The sequence below is a fragment of the Neophocaena asiaeorientalis genome, unplaced genomic scaffold (assembly GCF_003031525.2).
Source record: "Neophocaena asiaeorientalis asiaeorientalis breed wild unplaced genomic scaffold, Neophocaena_asiaeorientalis_V1.1 scaffold703, whole genome shotgun sequence".
NCBI lineage: Eukaryota > Metazoa > Chordata > Mammalia > Artiodactyla > Phocoenidae > Neophocaena > Neophocaena asiaeorientalis.
In genome coordinates, this window is record NW_020174434.1 from 2,340,637 (window position 1) to 2,357,655 (window position 17,019).

A 17,019-nucleotide genomic window follows, 5' to 3' on the forward strand; every position below is an offset into this window, starting at 1 on the left:
GAAATGAGAAAAAACAATTTTTTAAAAAGAACAAGTCAGGGAAGACAAGGAGACATGAAAGCAAGTACGTGCACATGGTACCGGTAAACATGCACTGCTATACTGTTTCTGAAAAATACGTATTAATAGTCTGTATTAATATGTCTCAAAACTGTCCCTACTCTGACCCAGTCAGTCTCCTCCTAGGATTGATCCTAAAGAAATAATCCAAGGAGGACTGGGTCCAGGACCTGCAGGAAAAAGTCCACGTGTAGGTGGATCTACGCAGTTCACACCCATGTTGTTCAAGGGTCAACTGTAATATGGAATTGTGTTTGTATAACACAAATACATATATATATCTATCCATATTCACACAGAGACACACTGCATGTATACACACACACTAAACTAAATGTTAGTACATAATACCATCATGAATGTGGAATCTAAAGACAAAAATGATACAAATGAACCTATCTATAAAACAGAAATAGATTCACAAACATAGAAAACAAACTTCTGGTTACCAAAGGGGAAGTGGTGGGAGGGATAAATTAGGAATTTGGGATTAACATATACACACTACTATATGTAAAATAGGTAACCAACAAGGACCTACTGTATAGCACAGGGAACTCTATTCAATATCTTGTAATAACTTATAATGGAAAAGAATCTGAAAAACAATATATACACACACACATATATATGTGTGTATATATATATATAACTTGCTGTGCTATACACCTGAAACTAACACAACATTGTAAATCAAGTATACTTCAAAAAACATGTTAGTACATAGTAACTAAGATGTTAACCAACAGTGCTTTACACAGTTAATTTCTCTTCCATTTTTCTGAAGTAAGAACGTGCTGTTTGTAAAATGGGGAAGAGAGGTTTGGGACTCAAGGACAGGCTGAACACCGGTGGAACAACAGCCTCACAGACGCGGCCTTTACGTCCTGGTCTAGGAACGGATGGTGGCTTGTCCACCTTTGCCCCACGTGATGGGGCCCCAACTCTTACCTGATGTGCAGGAACCATATTAATGCCTGTAAAAGTAACACATCATTTTTTCTACCAAGTACAGATGTGTACCAAGTACTAAGTACGGCAGCTAAAGCACGAGGGGAGAGGGTTTTTTCTGGGGTGGGTGTGCGGGGAGCTTTAGCTCTAGGACCTAAGGAGCCCGTTGACACCGTCCCAGAAAGAATGCGTCTGGGAGCAGAAATATATTAATGAGACTATCTGATCATGGATATTTATGTATTTTTGAAACAAATAAGAAATAGTTATTACACAGCAAAGACTCCTATCTTATTTTATATCCACTATATATATAGGTACCCACCACTCATAAAACATTTAAATGTGTAATAAAATTATTTGCAGTACTTTGCAAATATGAAGTGCTCCATAAATGATTAAAATAGTAAAATGTATCACATAAAAAGCCTTCAGCTCTTGCTAGGATTCTTACACTAAGATATGCTTTCTATATTTCAAACCAGATCACCATTAAAAATGAAGCCCAAACCTACCACCTTATTCATTTTTTTAGTAAATGTAAATCTTTTCAAAAGTGGCTTCTTTCCTAAGAATAGAAAGCAGACCTGTTTATGCTCCTGTTAGCTTCTTCCCACTGATGATTGAGGACAGTCACTCCCACTCCCCCTTCCTTCCCCCCATATACACAGGTTCCGCATTCAAGGACTCTACCAACCTCAGACTGAAAATATTCACAAAAAATTCCTGAAAGTTCAAAAAAGCAAAACCTGGACTTGCCTTGCACCGGCAAAGAGTCACGTGGCACTTAGATTGTATTAGGTGTTGTCAGTGACCTAGAGATGATGTCAGGGACACGGGGGATGTGGGCGGGTTACATGCCAATACTACGCCCTTTCATACAGGAGATGTGAGCATCATGGGTCTCGTATCTGCGGGGGTCCTGGAACCAAACCCCACGACACTGAGGGACAACTGCCAAGGAAGACTCACGCCGATACCTGCCACTCTTGACGGCACGGGCCTTTCTTCGGCTGAGCCCTTTTCTGGTTAATATCACTGGCCGGTAAGTGACATGTAGTCATTTCTAAGCATGCTTACACTAACCCGGCAGCCAAGGTCAGGACAACCTACTTCCCCGGGACAATAACAATGAACAGCGCGTGCAGGGAGCCTGGGCGCCTCCTGCCCGCCTGCCGGCAGCCTGTCTGAGGACTCATCCTGCTCCGCTCTGGCCACTGCGGCTCAGGCCCAGAGGTGACCAGACAGCTCCTCTAATCTCTATGTTAAATCTGACTATCTTCTGGTTTGAGAGTCAGACATGGTGGCAGAGGAAACAGAGAGATGAAATGAATTTCTTTGTATCCTAATTTAAAAAGAAAAGAAGAAACAAAAAAAGGGAAAGAACATAAAGAAGAAGTTGTCAGAAAAGCTGCCCATTTACAATTTATGATTCCCAAATAATATCCTTCCTGACAGAAGTTTACTGTGTACTTCGAAGACACTTCCAGGTACAGGAATATTTTCGTTCCCGCAGAGTGGGATCAACACAAACTGTCTTGTCCACCAGAGGCCTGGCAGCAATCAGGGGCTACTGACTGTTCCCGGGGGTTCCAGGAGCGCTGGGTGAAGGGGCTGCTGCAGGAGTGTGGCCCAGGCCAGGGGCACCTCGCAGGGGCGGCGATGCAGTCAGGGCCGGGCGACAGAAGCAAGCGCAGGCCAGAGGTGACGGCTGCAGGAGAGCTGTGGCCGTGGGACTGCCGCCAGGAAGGAGCTCGCCGCACCCCTCCAGCTCCCAGTGCCCCCTCTCCAACGGGGAAGCAGGAGAGCAGGGGCAGGGCAGGAAGGGCCGGAGGACAGACGCGGAGAACGTCCAGGGCTGGCACCGGGTGAACCTGGCCAAGGCAGATTTTGCGGCCAAACTAGTTCTAGGTTTCCAGGGCTCTCCCGGTCTCAGAGTTGAGGCTGAGGGATTATCAGCTCGTTTTCAAGCACGAACACGAGCCGGGGCATCACAGGCAGCCTTCGTACTTCGTTTCTCTTGCTCAGCACGGTCTGGAGATTTACCCATACTGATGAACGTGGCTCTCGGGCACGTATTTCAACTGCTCCGGATATTAAGGTTTTTAATAAAGTTTTTGGCCAATACAAATCATACAGCACATTCCTGCATATATCTTCATGAACATATACAGAGTCTTCCTAAAGTATGTGATTAAAAGCGGCACAAGCCATGTATTGTACCAGCTGCTGCTCAACTGCTCTGCAAGGCAGCCCTTCCGGTTCAGGCGCCCCGCACACGCACCCCTGCTGACATCTGGTGCTACCAACACGATGGGGTTCACACGCAGGACACTCTTGTTTCACTGAGATTTCTGTGGTCCCAGGGAGGCTGAGCAATTTTTCCATGCTTATTGGCTGTATGGTTTCCACGAACTGCATCTTCATATCTTTCGCCTGTTTTTCTATCGGGCTGTATCTGTTTCTTATAAATTAGACGAAGGTCTTGATGTGTATTTCAAATATTTTCTCTCATTTTTTAATGCTGTTTATGGTGTTTTTGTTAAACACAGTTTTAAATTTCAAAGTAGTCAGGTTATCGATATTTCCTGGAAGGTTTAGTTTTTTGTGTCTTGTTAAGAAGTGCCTCTCTGGCCTGAGTCTCTTCTATTTTTTGAAATTACTTCACTTGGAATTCCCTTCTGGGTGTGCTTAGAAGCAGCGGTCTTTTCATTTTCCCACTTGAATATCCAGTTAATGCCATGCCCTTCATCCATCAGTTCATTCCCTTCTTTCCCCAATAACCTGCCACGCGGCTCTTCCCACACACGTCCCCCGTGCCAATCCTGCATGGCCCCTTGGGGTGGGACCGCCCCTGGCCTCCGTCCTGCTGCTGTGGCGGGCAAGCGGCTCCTGCTTCACTTTCACTCTTTCCAGCTCTTGTCCTTGTGTGAGTTTCCAGTGAGCACGCAGGGCGGACAACGCCTCTATTCCACACGTCAAGCGTGCGCACGTGTGCATGCGTGTGCATACATGTACGTGCGTGTGCGCGCATGCACAGACATGTGCGCTGGATGCAGGGAGGCGGGGGTTACTTCTCCAGCATCGAAAGGGTGAGCACTGCCTTCAGCTTTCGGATGCTCTTTCGCTCCCCGGACTTGCCTGAGAGGTGAGGCAGAGCCGGCAGGGTCAGGGTCCCTCTCTGTTCCTGGAAAAAGGCTGGAGGAGACAGGGCTGGCCTCTGCCCGCTCTTCTCCATCTCCCTGCACAGCTCTGGGTGGCCTGATGGGCGAGCCAGGTAGCAGGTGTGCAGGAGGGGATGAAGGAGACCCAAGGACAGGCCGGGGCGACCACACAGCATTGGCTCTAACGCCCAGCGTCCCCTTCCTTCAGGACAGCGGGACCTCAGCTCTGCAACCTGCGCGAGCCGGGGCCTGTGATTATAGGCCGCCTGCTGCTTGACGATAGTTACGGATTTCTCCAGAGCGTCTTGTGCTATTTCTATCTCATTGTTTTCCACCCCTAGTTCCGATTCTTGGTGGTCCTCCTCCATTTTCAATAGTAGATGTCAGAAATGTTTTGGTAAAAAAAATTGTTTTTAAAATTAGAATTTAAATATATCATGTTAATCTTTAAGGGCTGTGGAGAGAAATCTTAAAAATCTCATAATTATTGTATATGACATGTAGAACTCTGATAATGAAGGTATTTAGATATGGGAAAAAGATCTAAGCTTAAATAAATATGACTTTTTTAAAACTAGGAAGTAAGATATAGACTCTATTTGAGAAACTGAACATAGGCAGTCCACAACTTCCAAAAGATGAGAAAAATAGTCCAATAAAAATCACTCAAGTAACTGATAGTATGTACATAACTCTTCCCCACCCACGACTCAAAGGAAATCATGAACGCCACATATGAATGACGCCACTGAAGTGATTAAAATGTCTTTCTCCAGAGGCTGTGACGTGCATTTCCCTGTAAGTTAACAATCTTAGAATACTCTGACATTACTTAGGAAAATACACTGAGAAACTCTTCCCTAGTCTCAAAGACGAGAGCAATTATTTTAGGACATAATTAAAATGCCAGGGCAAGGTAACGGTCTTTTTATGACTACATTTCCCACCTTAAACAGGTCTCCTTGTTAGGACTGTTAATAAAATTTCTACTGGCCTCAAGTATTTTCAATGTACGGAAAACAATCAAACCACCGCATACATGTATTAACAGCAGGAGTAATCAAAGGAGGTAAAAGATGGCCTGAGAATTGATGACACTGTGTGTGGCTCCGTGTGTCTTCTCTAAGCTTATCATTACAAGTCACACTTTGGGTACAGCTGACTGCTCACGACACTGGCCGAGTAAAGGGAACGACAGTGGCCCACCGCACAAGGGAGACATGTTCATTCCACCAGATTCATGCGGCCGTGGACACAGTTACCGTCTGAGACCTGTAACTTCATTAACAAACGATAATGCATAGAGACACTTAAAGGTTTGCTGTTCCCTCTCCCTTTTAAAAATAGAATATCTCCACATCTTTCCTTCCCAAAGCTTCTCATTCATGGGAATAAGTCTAGAATCACTTCAGTGAAAGAAACTCAATGAAACATTTGATTTACATTTACTAAAAACTAAACTTTAATTGGTTTCAACATGAAAATATCAGCAAACCACCTAAGCAAGTGTTTCTTTCTTCTTTTCTTTTTTTTAGGTCTCTCTCTCTCTCTTTTCTTTAAGCAAGTGTTTCTTACTGACCTTTTTGAGGACACAAGCTTTTGTAACAACATAAAAGATGCTGTGGGGCAGACAGTTTCCAGTGGCTCCCAGGCCACCAGAAGCATCTGCCCCGCCCAGCTTAAAACGCCTGCAGTCAGAGTTTCCTATTTCAGAACAGCGTCTCTGTCTGGTGTTTGCACTTACTCCTGTTAATGAATAAAGAAAGGCTTTCGTGCGCATTTCTGGGGAATCCACTCATTTAATAATAAACCTTCTATGCCAAGTGGAGAAAACAGAGTATTTTAAGAAAATCAACATAAACTTATTTCACTCCAGTTATTTTTGATGAAGCATATTTAATCAAAGTATATACTGCTTCAAGTAATTTGATCATTTGAAATCATGCTTTCTAAAAACTGGACTTAAAAAGTAAAAAGCACGTTAACGTGATGCTCTTTGCTGCACAGGACTGGTTATCTAATCCAACAAAATTCTATTTATGTGCAAGGGCTTAGGATAAAATACTCAAAGTAATTAACTGGAGGTTAAATATTATGAAGGGAAGCAGGACTTATCAAAAAAAAAACACACACACACACAGAAAATCAAATACATTGTTACTTACAATGAGCTGTTTCAATCCAACAAAAGACTGTTCTACCGAGTTGGCGTTTAAGACCTGCCTCTTTGCTGCAGCTTTTTCACCCAGGAAGCGAAGCATTAAGTCTTTAACTGCATCTCCCTTGAAAGAATATAAGAAAAACATGTCAGGACAATAAAATGTTAATTAAACTCAGCTAACCAGAACCCATAGCTATAACCAAAATCTCCTTTTTCTCCATTGGTGTATGGAGGTCAAAATGTGGTTACAGCAGAGTCAAACTTCAATAAACCAGACGCTAAGGCATCACGATCTTTAATAAAACGTGCAGTTTAGAATGGCTCTTCTTTTGGAGAGGAAGCAGTGAAGCACCAGCGCCTGTACCAGGCTTATGTAAGAGGCACAGCAAGCCAGGCGGGGGGCCGGAGGCGCGGGGCACGGGGGGCGTGAGCGACACCGCCCCCGGGAGAAGCGGCGTGCACGGTGGGACCCAGGCTGGGGCGGGCAGGCCTGAGCGCCCTCTGCCCGCATCCCGCCAAGCTGCCGGCCGGCCTGGGCCCCCGGGAGCCCCTAGGGCCTGGCTAGAGTAGTGAGTGGTGGCCCAGGGCACTGCCTTCCGCCCAGGGCTGCGTCTCTCCCGAGCCCAAGGAGAGCAGGGGTCCCTCCCTCTGCCGGGCCCTCCGCTCGGGGAGCGGGCTGCTCCGGAAAGGCCCCCACCAGCCTCCACACAGGGGCTCTCTCAGCCCAAGCCTCGGGTTAGACCCGCCTGCACCTGGGCTGAGTGACCGTACAGGTGGACAGATGGGCGAGGTCAGGGGAAAAGGGATCATCCATGGCCAAGTGACCCAGGAGGAACCTGGGAGGAGCCAGGACGGAGGCCCAGGTGCTCAGAGACCAAGCCGCACGTCTTACACAGGGGCAGAGATCTAGAAGCTGCAGTTCTATGATTTTTTTGCTTTCAGAGGGTAAGGTGAAATACTTCAGATGCCAGAACCACAGAAGTGGCTAACTGATCTGGAGGGATAATTAAAGGGCGGAATAAAAAGAACTCAGCCATATGGCTCCATAAAGCTTTGCACAAGTGTAACTCCTATCAGACAAGGAGCTTTATCTGAGCCAGAGGAACTGCGAACCAGGAAAGGGCAAAATCACATCTTCATGCCGCCGAGGGAAGACCCGCCTAACTTCTCCATCATTGCAGCCGTCTCAGTTAATAGGACCACACTGCGAAAATCTCCTGCCCTTTAAAATTCTCTGTTAGTTAACACCTGAGTTAGCAGGGAAGTTCCTGAGACACGAGCGTATATAGAACTGACAATCATCTCACCTCTGAAAGCCCAAAGACGCGACAAAACGCCCTAACATGGACTGGCTCTCGCCGTGTCACTCAGCTGAAGGCAGTTCTGACACGGGGGTAACAGCGCCTTTGCCGCAGACCCTTCATGCTCACCGGAGCGGGGGGAGCAAGCTTCCTCCGCAGGATGTCTTGTGAGCTATGCGGGGTGGGATCCACCTAGAACCCCAGGGACCCCTTCCAATCAGCAAATCTTCAGGGGAGGGCACCCAGGGCAGGGGAGCGTGGGGAGACTGAGCGTGAACGAGTCAGGTGCTGGATCTCAGCTTGCAGAGGGCCTCCCCCGCTGCAGCGTGGGAACGGCTTCAGCAGTGCCTTCTAAGTTTTAATGTATGAAGTCAAAGCAAAACCCAGAGCAGCTGACTCCCAGAGCACGGGCCTCGGGCTTTACTGTCAGGAAGCCTGACGACACACGCGGTCACAGGCAGTGGTGCTGAAAGGACAGTGGCCCAGCCTCACCCGGCGCTCTGCCTGGGCACCAACGAGAAACACGGCTGCCCCTCCCGGGAGGGCTCTGTCCTCTTAGTCCCGGGGGAGTGAAACTGCCCAAAAAGACGACATCCCAACAAACAGAAACAAAACAAACTCCAAACTCGAGGTTGTGGAGACCTCGGAACCCGCATACGCCGCTGGTGGAATGTAAGACGGTGCAGCCGCTCTGGAAGAGAGCTGGGATGTTCCTCAAAGTGTGAACCGCAGGTTTACTATGTAACCCAGCAGTCAGTGGGCCAGCATAGTTCAAACCGTGTCGTTCAAGGTCAACCGTATGTGACAACAGAAAGGAGTGGTGTACTGACACATGCTACAATTCGGATGACTCTTGAACATGTCTCCATGAGAGAAGCCAGTCATGACAGACCACGTGTCGTGTGATTCATCCGTATCAAGTGTCCAGAGAGGAGAATCCAGAGAGATGGAAAGCGGGTCAGTGGTTGCCTGGCGCTGGGGTGGGGTGAAGGGGTGGGGACTGAAAGCAAGGAGGTCTGGGGCTTCCCGCTGGGGTGATGAAAACGTTCCACAAATTGATGTGGTGATGGCCCCACAACTCTGTCAACAATCTAAAAACCACTGAATTGTAAATTCGGTGCGTGAGTTACATGGTGTGCGGATTGTATCTTAACTAAGCTGTAAAGACAAAGACAGATCTAAACCCCTTTCGCAGGGGGCCCTGAACAAATCGGTATTGAAGGGAAGCTGTTCACTGATACCATCAGCTTTAGGACGGCTGCAAAACGGCTTGCACCGGCCACTCCAGACCTTCCCTACCTCACACACACGTTCAACACAGGTCAGCATCCTTCACATCAGGAACCTAAGAAAGGGGAGCCAGGCCCACCTGCGAATGCGTCGAACAAACTCAGCGGCAGCAACGTCTGCTTCTGTCCGTCACAGAGAGACCCAGCCTGGGCTTATTGTCCTAATGTAAACAACTAGAACACGGAAAACACAGACACAACAAGTGTCTTCTGACACAGAGAAGGATGTGATCTGAGACAAGGGTAGACGAGGAGTTGAGCTCTTGAACCCAAAGGCAGCTGTGGACGCAGTGGTGCGGGGGTCACGCCGAGCACAGGGAACTCGCCGAGCGGGGACTGGCTGGGAGCTGGAGGGCAGCTGGCCGGACCTGGCAGTCAGAGCACCGGACAGGATGGAACCGTACAAAGAGCAGGGCTGGAAAGCCACGTGGGCCCGCGACGGTACCGCTGAGTGGTAAACGGTGCGTGCGAAGGGTGGACGGGGAGCCGGGACAGGGCTGTGAGCTCACTTGGGGCTGAGATGTCCAGTCCAGGCGACCACTGCAGAGCGCTCTTGGACACACAGGCACTCGGTACAGGCGTCAGAAAGGTCACCCAAGTATGCAAGCTACTCTAAACTCACCCTGAGAAGCTAAAAACTAAACCTGAAAAGGATCAAATGAATCTGCTGGCTAGAACAAAATACAAGTCTTTTTGAAGGAAGATGACAAAATATAGACACTCAACATTAGGAAATCCACAATATCCACCCTCTGATAAAAAATCACTAGACATGTGAAAACACAGGCACACGTGACTCACGACCAAAGAAAAAGTAAATACAAATAGACTCTGAAATTACAGCACTGATGGAATTTTCAGAATAGAACTGCGCAACAGCTATTATAAATGTGCTCAAAGATCTAAAGTAAAACTTGAACAGAATGAGGAGAGAAAAATATATAGAAAGGAACTAAAAGGAAATTATAGAGACAAAAAATACGAAAAATTTACTGACTAGCATCAGCTGCAAACTACAAAGTGCAGAAGGAAAGATGAACAAACTGAAGGACAGAATGACAGAACCCCAAACTTAAGTACAAAGAGAAAAATGATTGAAAGCAAAAACAGAAACAGATCTTTAATGACCTCATTAGTAATATCAAGTAATATGTGAAACTGGAGTTCCCAGAAGCAGAGGAGAGAGTGAAAAACAGAAGAGCTAACTGAAGAAGTAATGACCAAAAATGTTCCAAAATTGATGCAAATAATAGAGCCACAAATCCAACAGGGTGAATGAAACCTAAGCAAGATAAACATAAAAGAAAACCATGGGAAGGCACATCAGAATCAAACTGCTGAAAACCAGTGATAAAATCTTAAAACCAACCAGAGGAAAACATATACACTAGGTACAGAAGAGCAAAGATAAAAATTACTACAGACTTCAATCAGCAACGATACCAACTGGAAGATATGGAAGGACACCTTCAAAGTGCTGAAAGGAATAAAGCTGCGTCAACCTCCAAGTCTACGTGTTGTAAACACACTGCATTTCCAGCAAAAAGAGCTTTGAGAGTGAAGATGAAATTTCTTCAGACTTAAAGAGGAGAGAATTCGTAGCTAGCAGACCTGCAGGAACAGGTACGTCTTCGGCCATCCGTAGGTTTCCAACACAGGGACTTAGCATGGCCCAGGAAAGGGGTTTTCACAAACTGTGGGCTTCCCTGATGGGATTCCCATCAAATCCAAATTGGAGGAAGAGCGAGGGGAAGGAAAGAATCAGGGGGCAGAATCAGACAGGGTGGTGGAAAGGCCCAGTCTCAAGTCTGGACGTTGGGTTTCCAGATCCACCAGCAAGGCCACAGCATTCTGAGTCCCCACCCTACTATCTTCCCTTCACGATCTTACTACCTTTACCACTGACATTCTGCTGCTTCTAGTTTACTTATCTCTTCTGTCTCTCTCCCTCTCCCTCTTTTACTCCCCCTCTCTCTCTCCTTACTAAACAAGCTTCATACAAATATTCTCCAACTTCCATTCTTCACTGGTTCTGAAAATTTCTGAACGATCGTTTCCCAACAAACTTTCCATTTATCTCTTTAAGAACACAGGCCATCTAACACTCTAATTAGTTAAAAATGCCGACATTCCTCTTTTGATGCTATATGGTTGGATGAAGTGTTACACGCTCACCTTCATGGCCTCTAACTTAACTCAGACTGCTATAGAAGTCACTTCATAAGGAAACAATTTAACAATCTTCCCCCCAAATTTTATCCCATAGGAAGGAATTTTTAATTAGGCACCAACAGGTGAGCAATTGGAAAAATTTCGAGGTGTTTCAGAAAGCTGACTTAGAACAATGATGCAACAGTTACAGTGGCATAGGGAGAAACTTGTGAACAGGTAAATCCAACAAATGCTTGGTTGACCTCTTACAAGCCTGGTGTGCACAGTGAGTTAATAGATGTGTTCTACCCCGACCTTAAGTCCTCTGGCAAATAAACACAGCATTTCCAAGGTAAACCACACAGTTTTTCTTTTCTATCCTGGGAATGAAAAGTTCTTTGAAGGATAGTATACAACTGAAGAGACATAGGTGAAGAAACAACCAGCACATTTGTTCCATGGAAAGGTCAAAGACATTTTAGGAACTATTCTCAATTCATATTTCAGTTTACCATGAGGTTTCCAAAACAATCACTGTGAATTGCAAGAGGTACGGAAGACATTGCCTTCAGATTTAAAGGAAGCAGAAAGGAAACACGCTGTCTCCTGGCTGGCCGCTAGTGTGGGTCCCGCCCATGCAGTGGGCGCCCCGACCCTGGCTGATCACCCAATGCCCTGCTTATTTCACAGTGGCCACCTGGAAGCTTCAAAGCTGCAGAGGAGCTATCACAGAACCCGTGCTTTTCACTGGTAGAAAGGGCCTCCATGCCTGATTCAATCTGGGTTAAACTAGGAACGAACATCAGCACTTTGTGTTCCCAACTCAAGAACGACCAACATGCTTCACTGCAGGAGACGACCCAGCCACCCCGGGGCATTCAGCATCCCCGGCCCTGTCCATGAAAGCTCATGTGCTCAGCCCAGCCCTTTAGGCGACCACAGTGAAATACCTCTACATGGTTCTAAATGCACCCTAGGAGCCCTGGGCCTCAGCACCCTGTGCGGAACCACTGGGTTGAGTCATCAAATCCTGAACATCAAATATCCCTGAAATCAGAGTCCATAACTGTGATTCACTGAAAAGACCCTGTGAAGGTAAATTCATGTTCAGTACATTCTGCTTGAGAGGGTGGAGAAGGGGGCTGAGGACAGTGCCCGGTGGGCAGCAAGCCCACAAGGAAGATGCGCTTAGTGAGCAAATATGCTGTAGACACGGACGTGCAAAATATCTGGAACCTGCAGGCTTTCACTTCAGTTACTGAGAAAAACAGCCAACTGGCCTCACTCCTCCAGCAGCCACTCCGCTTCTTATGGGATTCGGCCTCACGGGGCTCAGGGCTCCACTGCCTGCACCGGGCTTTCTGACCCTGCCGAGTGTGTGGGAAGGGGGACTCCTTCCCCCGGGAGGGCCTGCTGAGAACCGCAGGGTCCTCCTTCAGTTCCCAGAGGAGAGACCCACGCAGGACCTCATGTGGCACAGACACTGCTGATCCCACCTGCAACCCGGGCGGGACAAACCACACCTGACATGCAACTGAGCTAACCTCACGTGGACGTACACACATACCTACAAAAACATTATCACGTAAGGCAAGCTACATGCCATCTTATAAAATACGAACCTCATTAAGTATTTTGATATAACATCATTTTTATTTTTTCTTTTTTTCACGAAAAAGATATTTATTTCAATATAACGTCATTTTTAATACCTACGTAAACATTCCACTGAAAAAACAAGATGTGTCAAATGTATTCAACCAGCCTTTTGATAATGGACTTTCAGATGGTTTCAGGTTCTTTGCAATTATAAACCTCACTCTGATGGGCAGCCCAAAAGCTGGGTATTTGTACATCAGTGAGATTATTTCCTTACAAATAATTCCTAAGGGTGGGATTTCTGGGTCAAAGGATATGCGTGTTTGGACGTGCGTTTTACAACTTAAGAAAGTTTGTACCAAATGATCAGTCCCACCAGGGCTGCTTAAGCAGGCTATTTTCTCACATTCTAACAAACATGGAATAATTATAAAGAACTTAGACGACAGGAAATGAAAATAACTTTATCACCTTTGATTACTGGTAAGATTGAACTTTCTAATATTGTTATTTACTGTATGTAATATTTATATATTTTTATGATTTATTATTTTGAGGGGCCATTTGTATTTTCTTTTTTTTACCAAATCTGTAAGAACTCTTTCTACATCAAGCACATTATATGTACTGCAGATATAGTTTTCCATATCTAAAAAGAGGAACGGGGATTTATCATTTACTAGAGCTCAAATGTCATAAATAAACTGATCTCGCAAAGTTCAGAACTGCTTCTTATTTCTAAGGCTCTGATTAGTACCTAAACCACATTATACCACAGAAATCAGCAGGGTTCCAAACTACCTAGTGACATCATAAAGATTCCCGCAATCAGAATCTTTGGAACTGCTGAAAAATAAGGGTTTTTCAATCCTTGAAAGGTTTTTTACACATGGATATACATGAAACACAAACAGATGAAAAGCAATGAGCTGTGGACACAGAATCACCAGTTCTGCTGAGAAGCATCCAGCAGCCCATGTTCGCTCTAAAGCCCCTGTGCTCTCACCTGGATGTTGTCGAACTTGAGGCCCGGCATGGTGAGGTCCTCCTTGCCCACGAACACCGTGCTGCACTGCTGGGTGGTGACTGAGATCAGCACGTTCCTGGTCGCCTCCCCGGGAATCCAGGCGTCGTTTCTCCGGTCCATCTCGCTCATGCTCAGGGCGGTGGCAAAGGGGTCCTCGCTCCCGGCAAACACAGCCTGGATCTGTGAAAACGGTTTTGGAGACTGAGGAATTTCCAGAGAAGCTGTGGAAACACCTGACTCTGATCTTTCCGTCCCTGGGGAGTAAGAAGGGTCAGCAGAACCCAGGGAGTCTTCCCCCACTGGGGTAGCGGCGAGTGAAGACAAGCTTTCGGGAATCGAAGGGCTGGCGTTGGGATTACTGACGGAGATGAAGGTGGAGGTTGTGAAGGAATCAAAGAAGTCCGAGGCCAAGGAGTTAGTGCTGGTTGTATCGCCAAAAAATTTGCTCAGGCTAGGGCTCGGCTGGACCACCTGAGGAGGGGTCCTGGCGGCCGCTTCGCTCACGCCGCTGAAACTGGGCGATTTCACCATCTGGGACTCGAAGCCGTCGCGCAGGACCCGGGGCTGGGAGCCGGCGGGCGGCGGCTGGCCGAAGATGGTGCACATGGGCACCGGCTCGTCTTTGGGGGCCGGCTGCCGGGGGGACAGTCCTGATGCCGGCCCCGCTGCGGGCGCCCTCACGTCCCCTGGGCCCAAGTCCTCTGCACCCTCGTGCTCAAAGGTGGGCAGGTCTTTCACCTCCTCTTGCTCTGGGTCTTCCTTCAACGATGCTCTGCTGTCGGGGGTCATGTCCGAGACGTCTTTAGGTGTGTCCTCTCCCTCACTTTCACCATCATCACTCAGAGCGTCCAGCGCTTCTTCATCTACGACGCTTTCCCGTCTGTGATCTGTGCCGCCTTCTGCAGTCTCCACGACATCCTGCAAACAACCCAGGTCCCCCGCGCCATCCTCGCTGTTGTTCGGGGAATCAGAGATGAGGACGCTCTCCATCATGGGCTCGTCGAGCTTGTCCACTAAGTTATTCGAGTCTTCTGACCCAAACTCGTCTCCACCGAGATCAATAGTTTCCTCATGATAGAGGAGCTGCCGCTGGTCTCCCTGGGGCCCTTGCGGAGCCGTGCTCTGGGCCGGCCCCTCGGCTGGGCCGCTCTGCTCGGGCCCACGCTGCTCGGCACCTTTAGCACTCTCCATGGTCACCTGAAACAAAGACAAATACACACCAACCTCATCAGCTCATATCTCAGTTACTATTACGATGATTTGATCTTACTGAAATTGTTTTTGAATTTATAAAAATGGTGAATTCGTGTCCTTGTAATGGTGGATACATCACTATATACATTTGTTCAAATGCATAGAATGTGCCACACCAGGAGAGAGACAACGTAGACTGTGGACTTTGGGGGATTATGATGTGTCAACACAGGCCCATCGGTTGTAACCAGCGCACCATCTGGCGGGGATGTGGATAACGCGGGAGGCTCTGCCTGGGTCGGGGCAGCAGGGAGATGAGAAGCCTTTGCACCTTCCTCTCGATTTTGCAGGGAATCTAAAACTGCTTTAAAAAATAAAAGTCGGCTAAAAATGTTTATCAGTTGATCAGCTACATATTCAAATGGTTTAAAATTCAATAGCCTCCGTTTCTCCAGCCATTTATTTCTTTTTGTGGTAAAAGACACATCATATGAAATCTACCACCGCAATCACCGCGAAGTGTTCAGTTCAGTGGCATAGAGTACAGTTTGTCGTGCAACCATCACCACCACCCATCTCCAGAACGCTTCTCATCCTGCAAAACTGAAATCAATACACACTAACTCCCCATCTCCCGCTCCCCCAGCCCCTGGCAACCACCATTCTCTTGTCTGTCTCTATGAATCTGACTACGCTAGGGAGGGACCCTAAATATGGTATTTGTGGAAGGACGTGGTATTTGTCCTTTTGTGTTTGGCTTATTTCACTGAGCACAATGTCCTCAAGGTTCACCCATGTTATTGCCTATGTCAGAATTTCCTTATTTTTTAAAAACGATTTATTATTATTTTTTATTTATTTTCTGCTGTGTCAGGTCTCAGTTGCGGCGTGCAGGCTCTTCAGTGCGGCGCGCGGGCTTCTCTCTAGTTGTGGCGTGCAGGCTCCAGGGCGCGTGGGCTCTGTAGTTGTGGAACGCGGGCTCTAGTTGAGGTGCGTGAGCTCAGTAGTTGCGGTGTGCAGGCTTAGTTGCCCCACAGCATGTGGGATCTCAGTTCCCTGACCAGGGACCAAACCTACGTCCCCTGCATTGTAAGGTGGATTCTTTACCACTGGACCACCAGGGAAGTCCCAGAATTTTCTTATTTTTAAGGCCGAGTTAATATCCCATCGTATGTACATACTATGTTTATCCATTTATCTGTTGATGAACACTTAGATTACTTCCATCTTTTGACTACTATGAATACTGCTGCTGTGAACATGGGTGTACAAATAATCTCTTCGAGACCCTGCTTTCCACTCTTTCGGGTAAAAACCCAGAAGTGGGATTCCTGGATCATTCATGTGGCAGTTCTATTTTTAATCTTGTAAAGAACTACCCAAACTATCTTCCATCAGTTACACCATTTTACATGCCCACCAAGAGTGCACAACGGTTCCCATTTCTCCACATCCTCACTAGCACTAGCTAATTTTCTGTCTTTTTGACAGTAGTCATCCTAACGGGTGTGAGGTCTCAGCCTTTTAAACCCTACTCATTCTTTAAGACGCAGCTGAAGTTCCGCCTCTGCCCTCAAGCCTTCCCAAGACAAGACTACTTCAGCCTATAGTAACAACATATACAAAAATAAACTCAAAGTAGATTGAAGACCTAAATGTAAGACTGGATACTATAAAACTCCTAGAGAAAAACACAGGCAGAACACTATTTGACATAAATCGCAGCAACAGGTTTTTGTATCTGTCTTGTAAGGCAAAGGAAAAAAAAGCAAAAATAAAAAATAACTAAACTTAAAAGTTTTTGCACAGCAAAGGAAACCTTGACAAAAGGAAAAGACAACCAACTGAATGGGAGAAAATATTTGCAAATGATATGACTGATAAGGGATTAATATCCAACATATATAAACAGTTCATACAACTCAACATCAAAAAATCAAACAACCCAACTGAAAAATGGGCAGAAGAACCAAACAGACATTTTTCCAAAGAGGAAATGCAGATGGCCAACAGGCACATGAAAAGATGCTCAACATCGCTAATCATCAATGTAAATCGGAACCACAGTGAGATACCACCTTACACCTGTCAGAATGGCTATCGTCAAAAAGAACACAAAAAA

The 17,019-nt window shown here is 46.6% G+C and overlaps 1 protein-coding gene across 2 annotated transcripts in view; it reads right to left on the reverse strand.

Moving 5' to 3' along the window:
• The window catches only part of TRAPPC12 (trafficking protein particle complex subunit 12), a 65,279-nt gene that overhangs the window by 42,464 nt on the left and 5,796 nt on the right, over positions 1-17,019 (reverse strand). For both annotated transcript variants that reach the window (XM_024756921.1, XM_024756920.1), the window contains exons 2-3: positions 13,683-14,900; positions 6,341-6,457 (exon numbers count right to left, since the gene is read on the reverse strand). In XM_024756921.1, coding sequence (XP_024612689.1) covers positions 6,341-6,457; positions 13,683-14,894 — 1,329 coding nt within the window. In that variant the 5' untranslated portion in view covers positions 14,895-14,900. The remainder of the gene's footprint in view (positions 1-6,340; positions 6,458-13,682; positions 14,901-17,019) is intronic.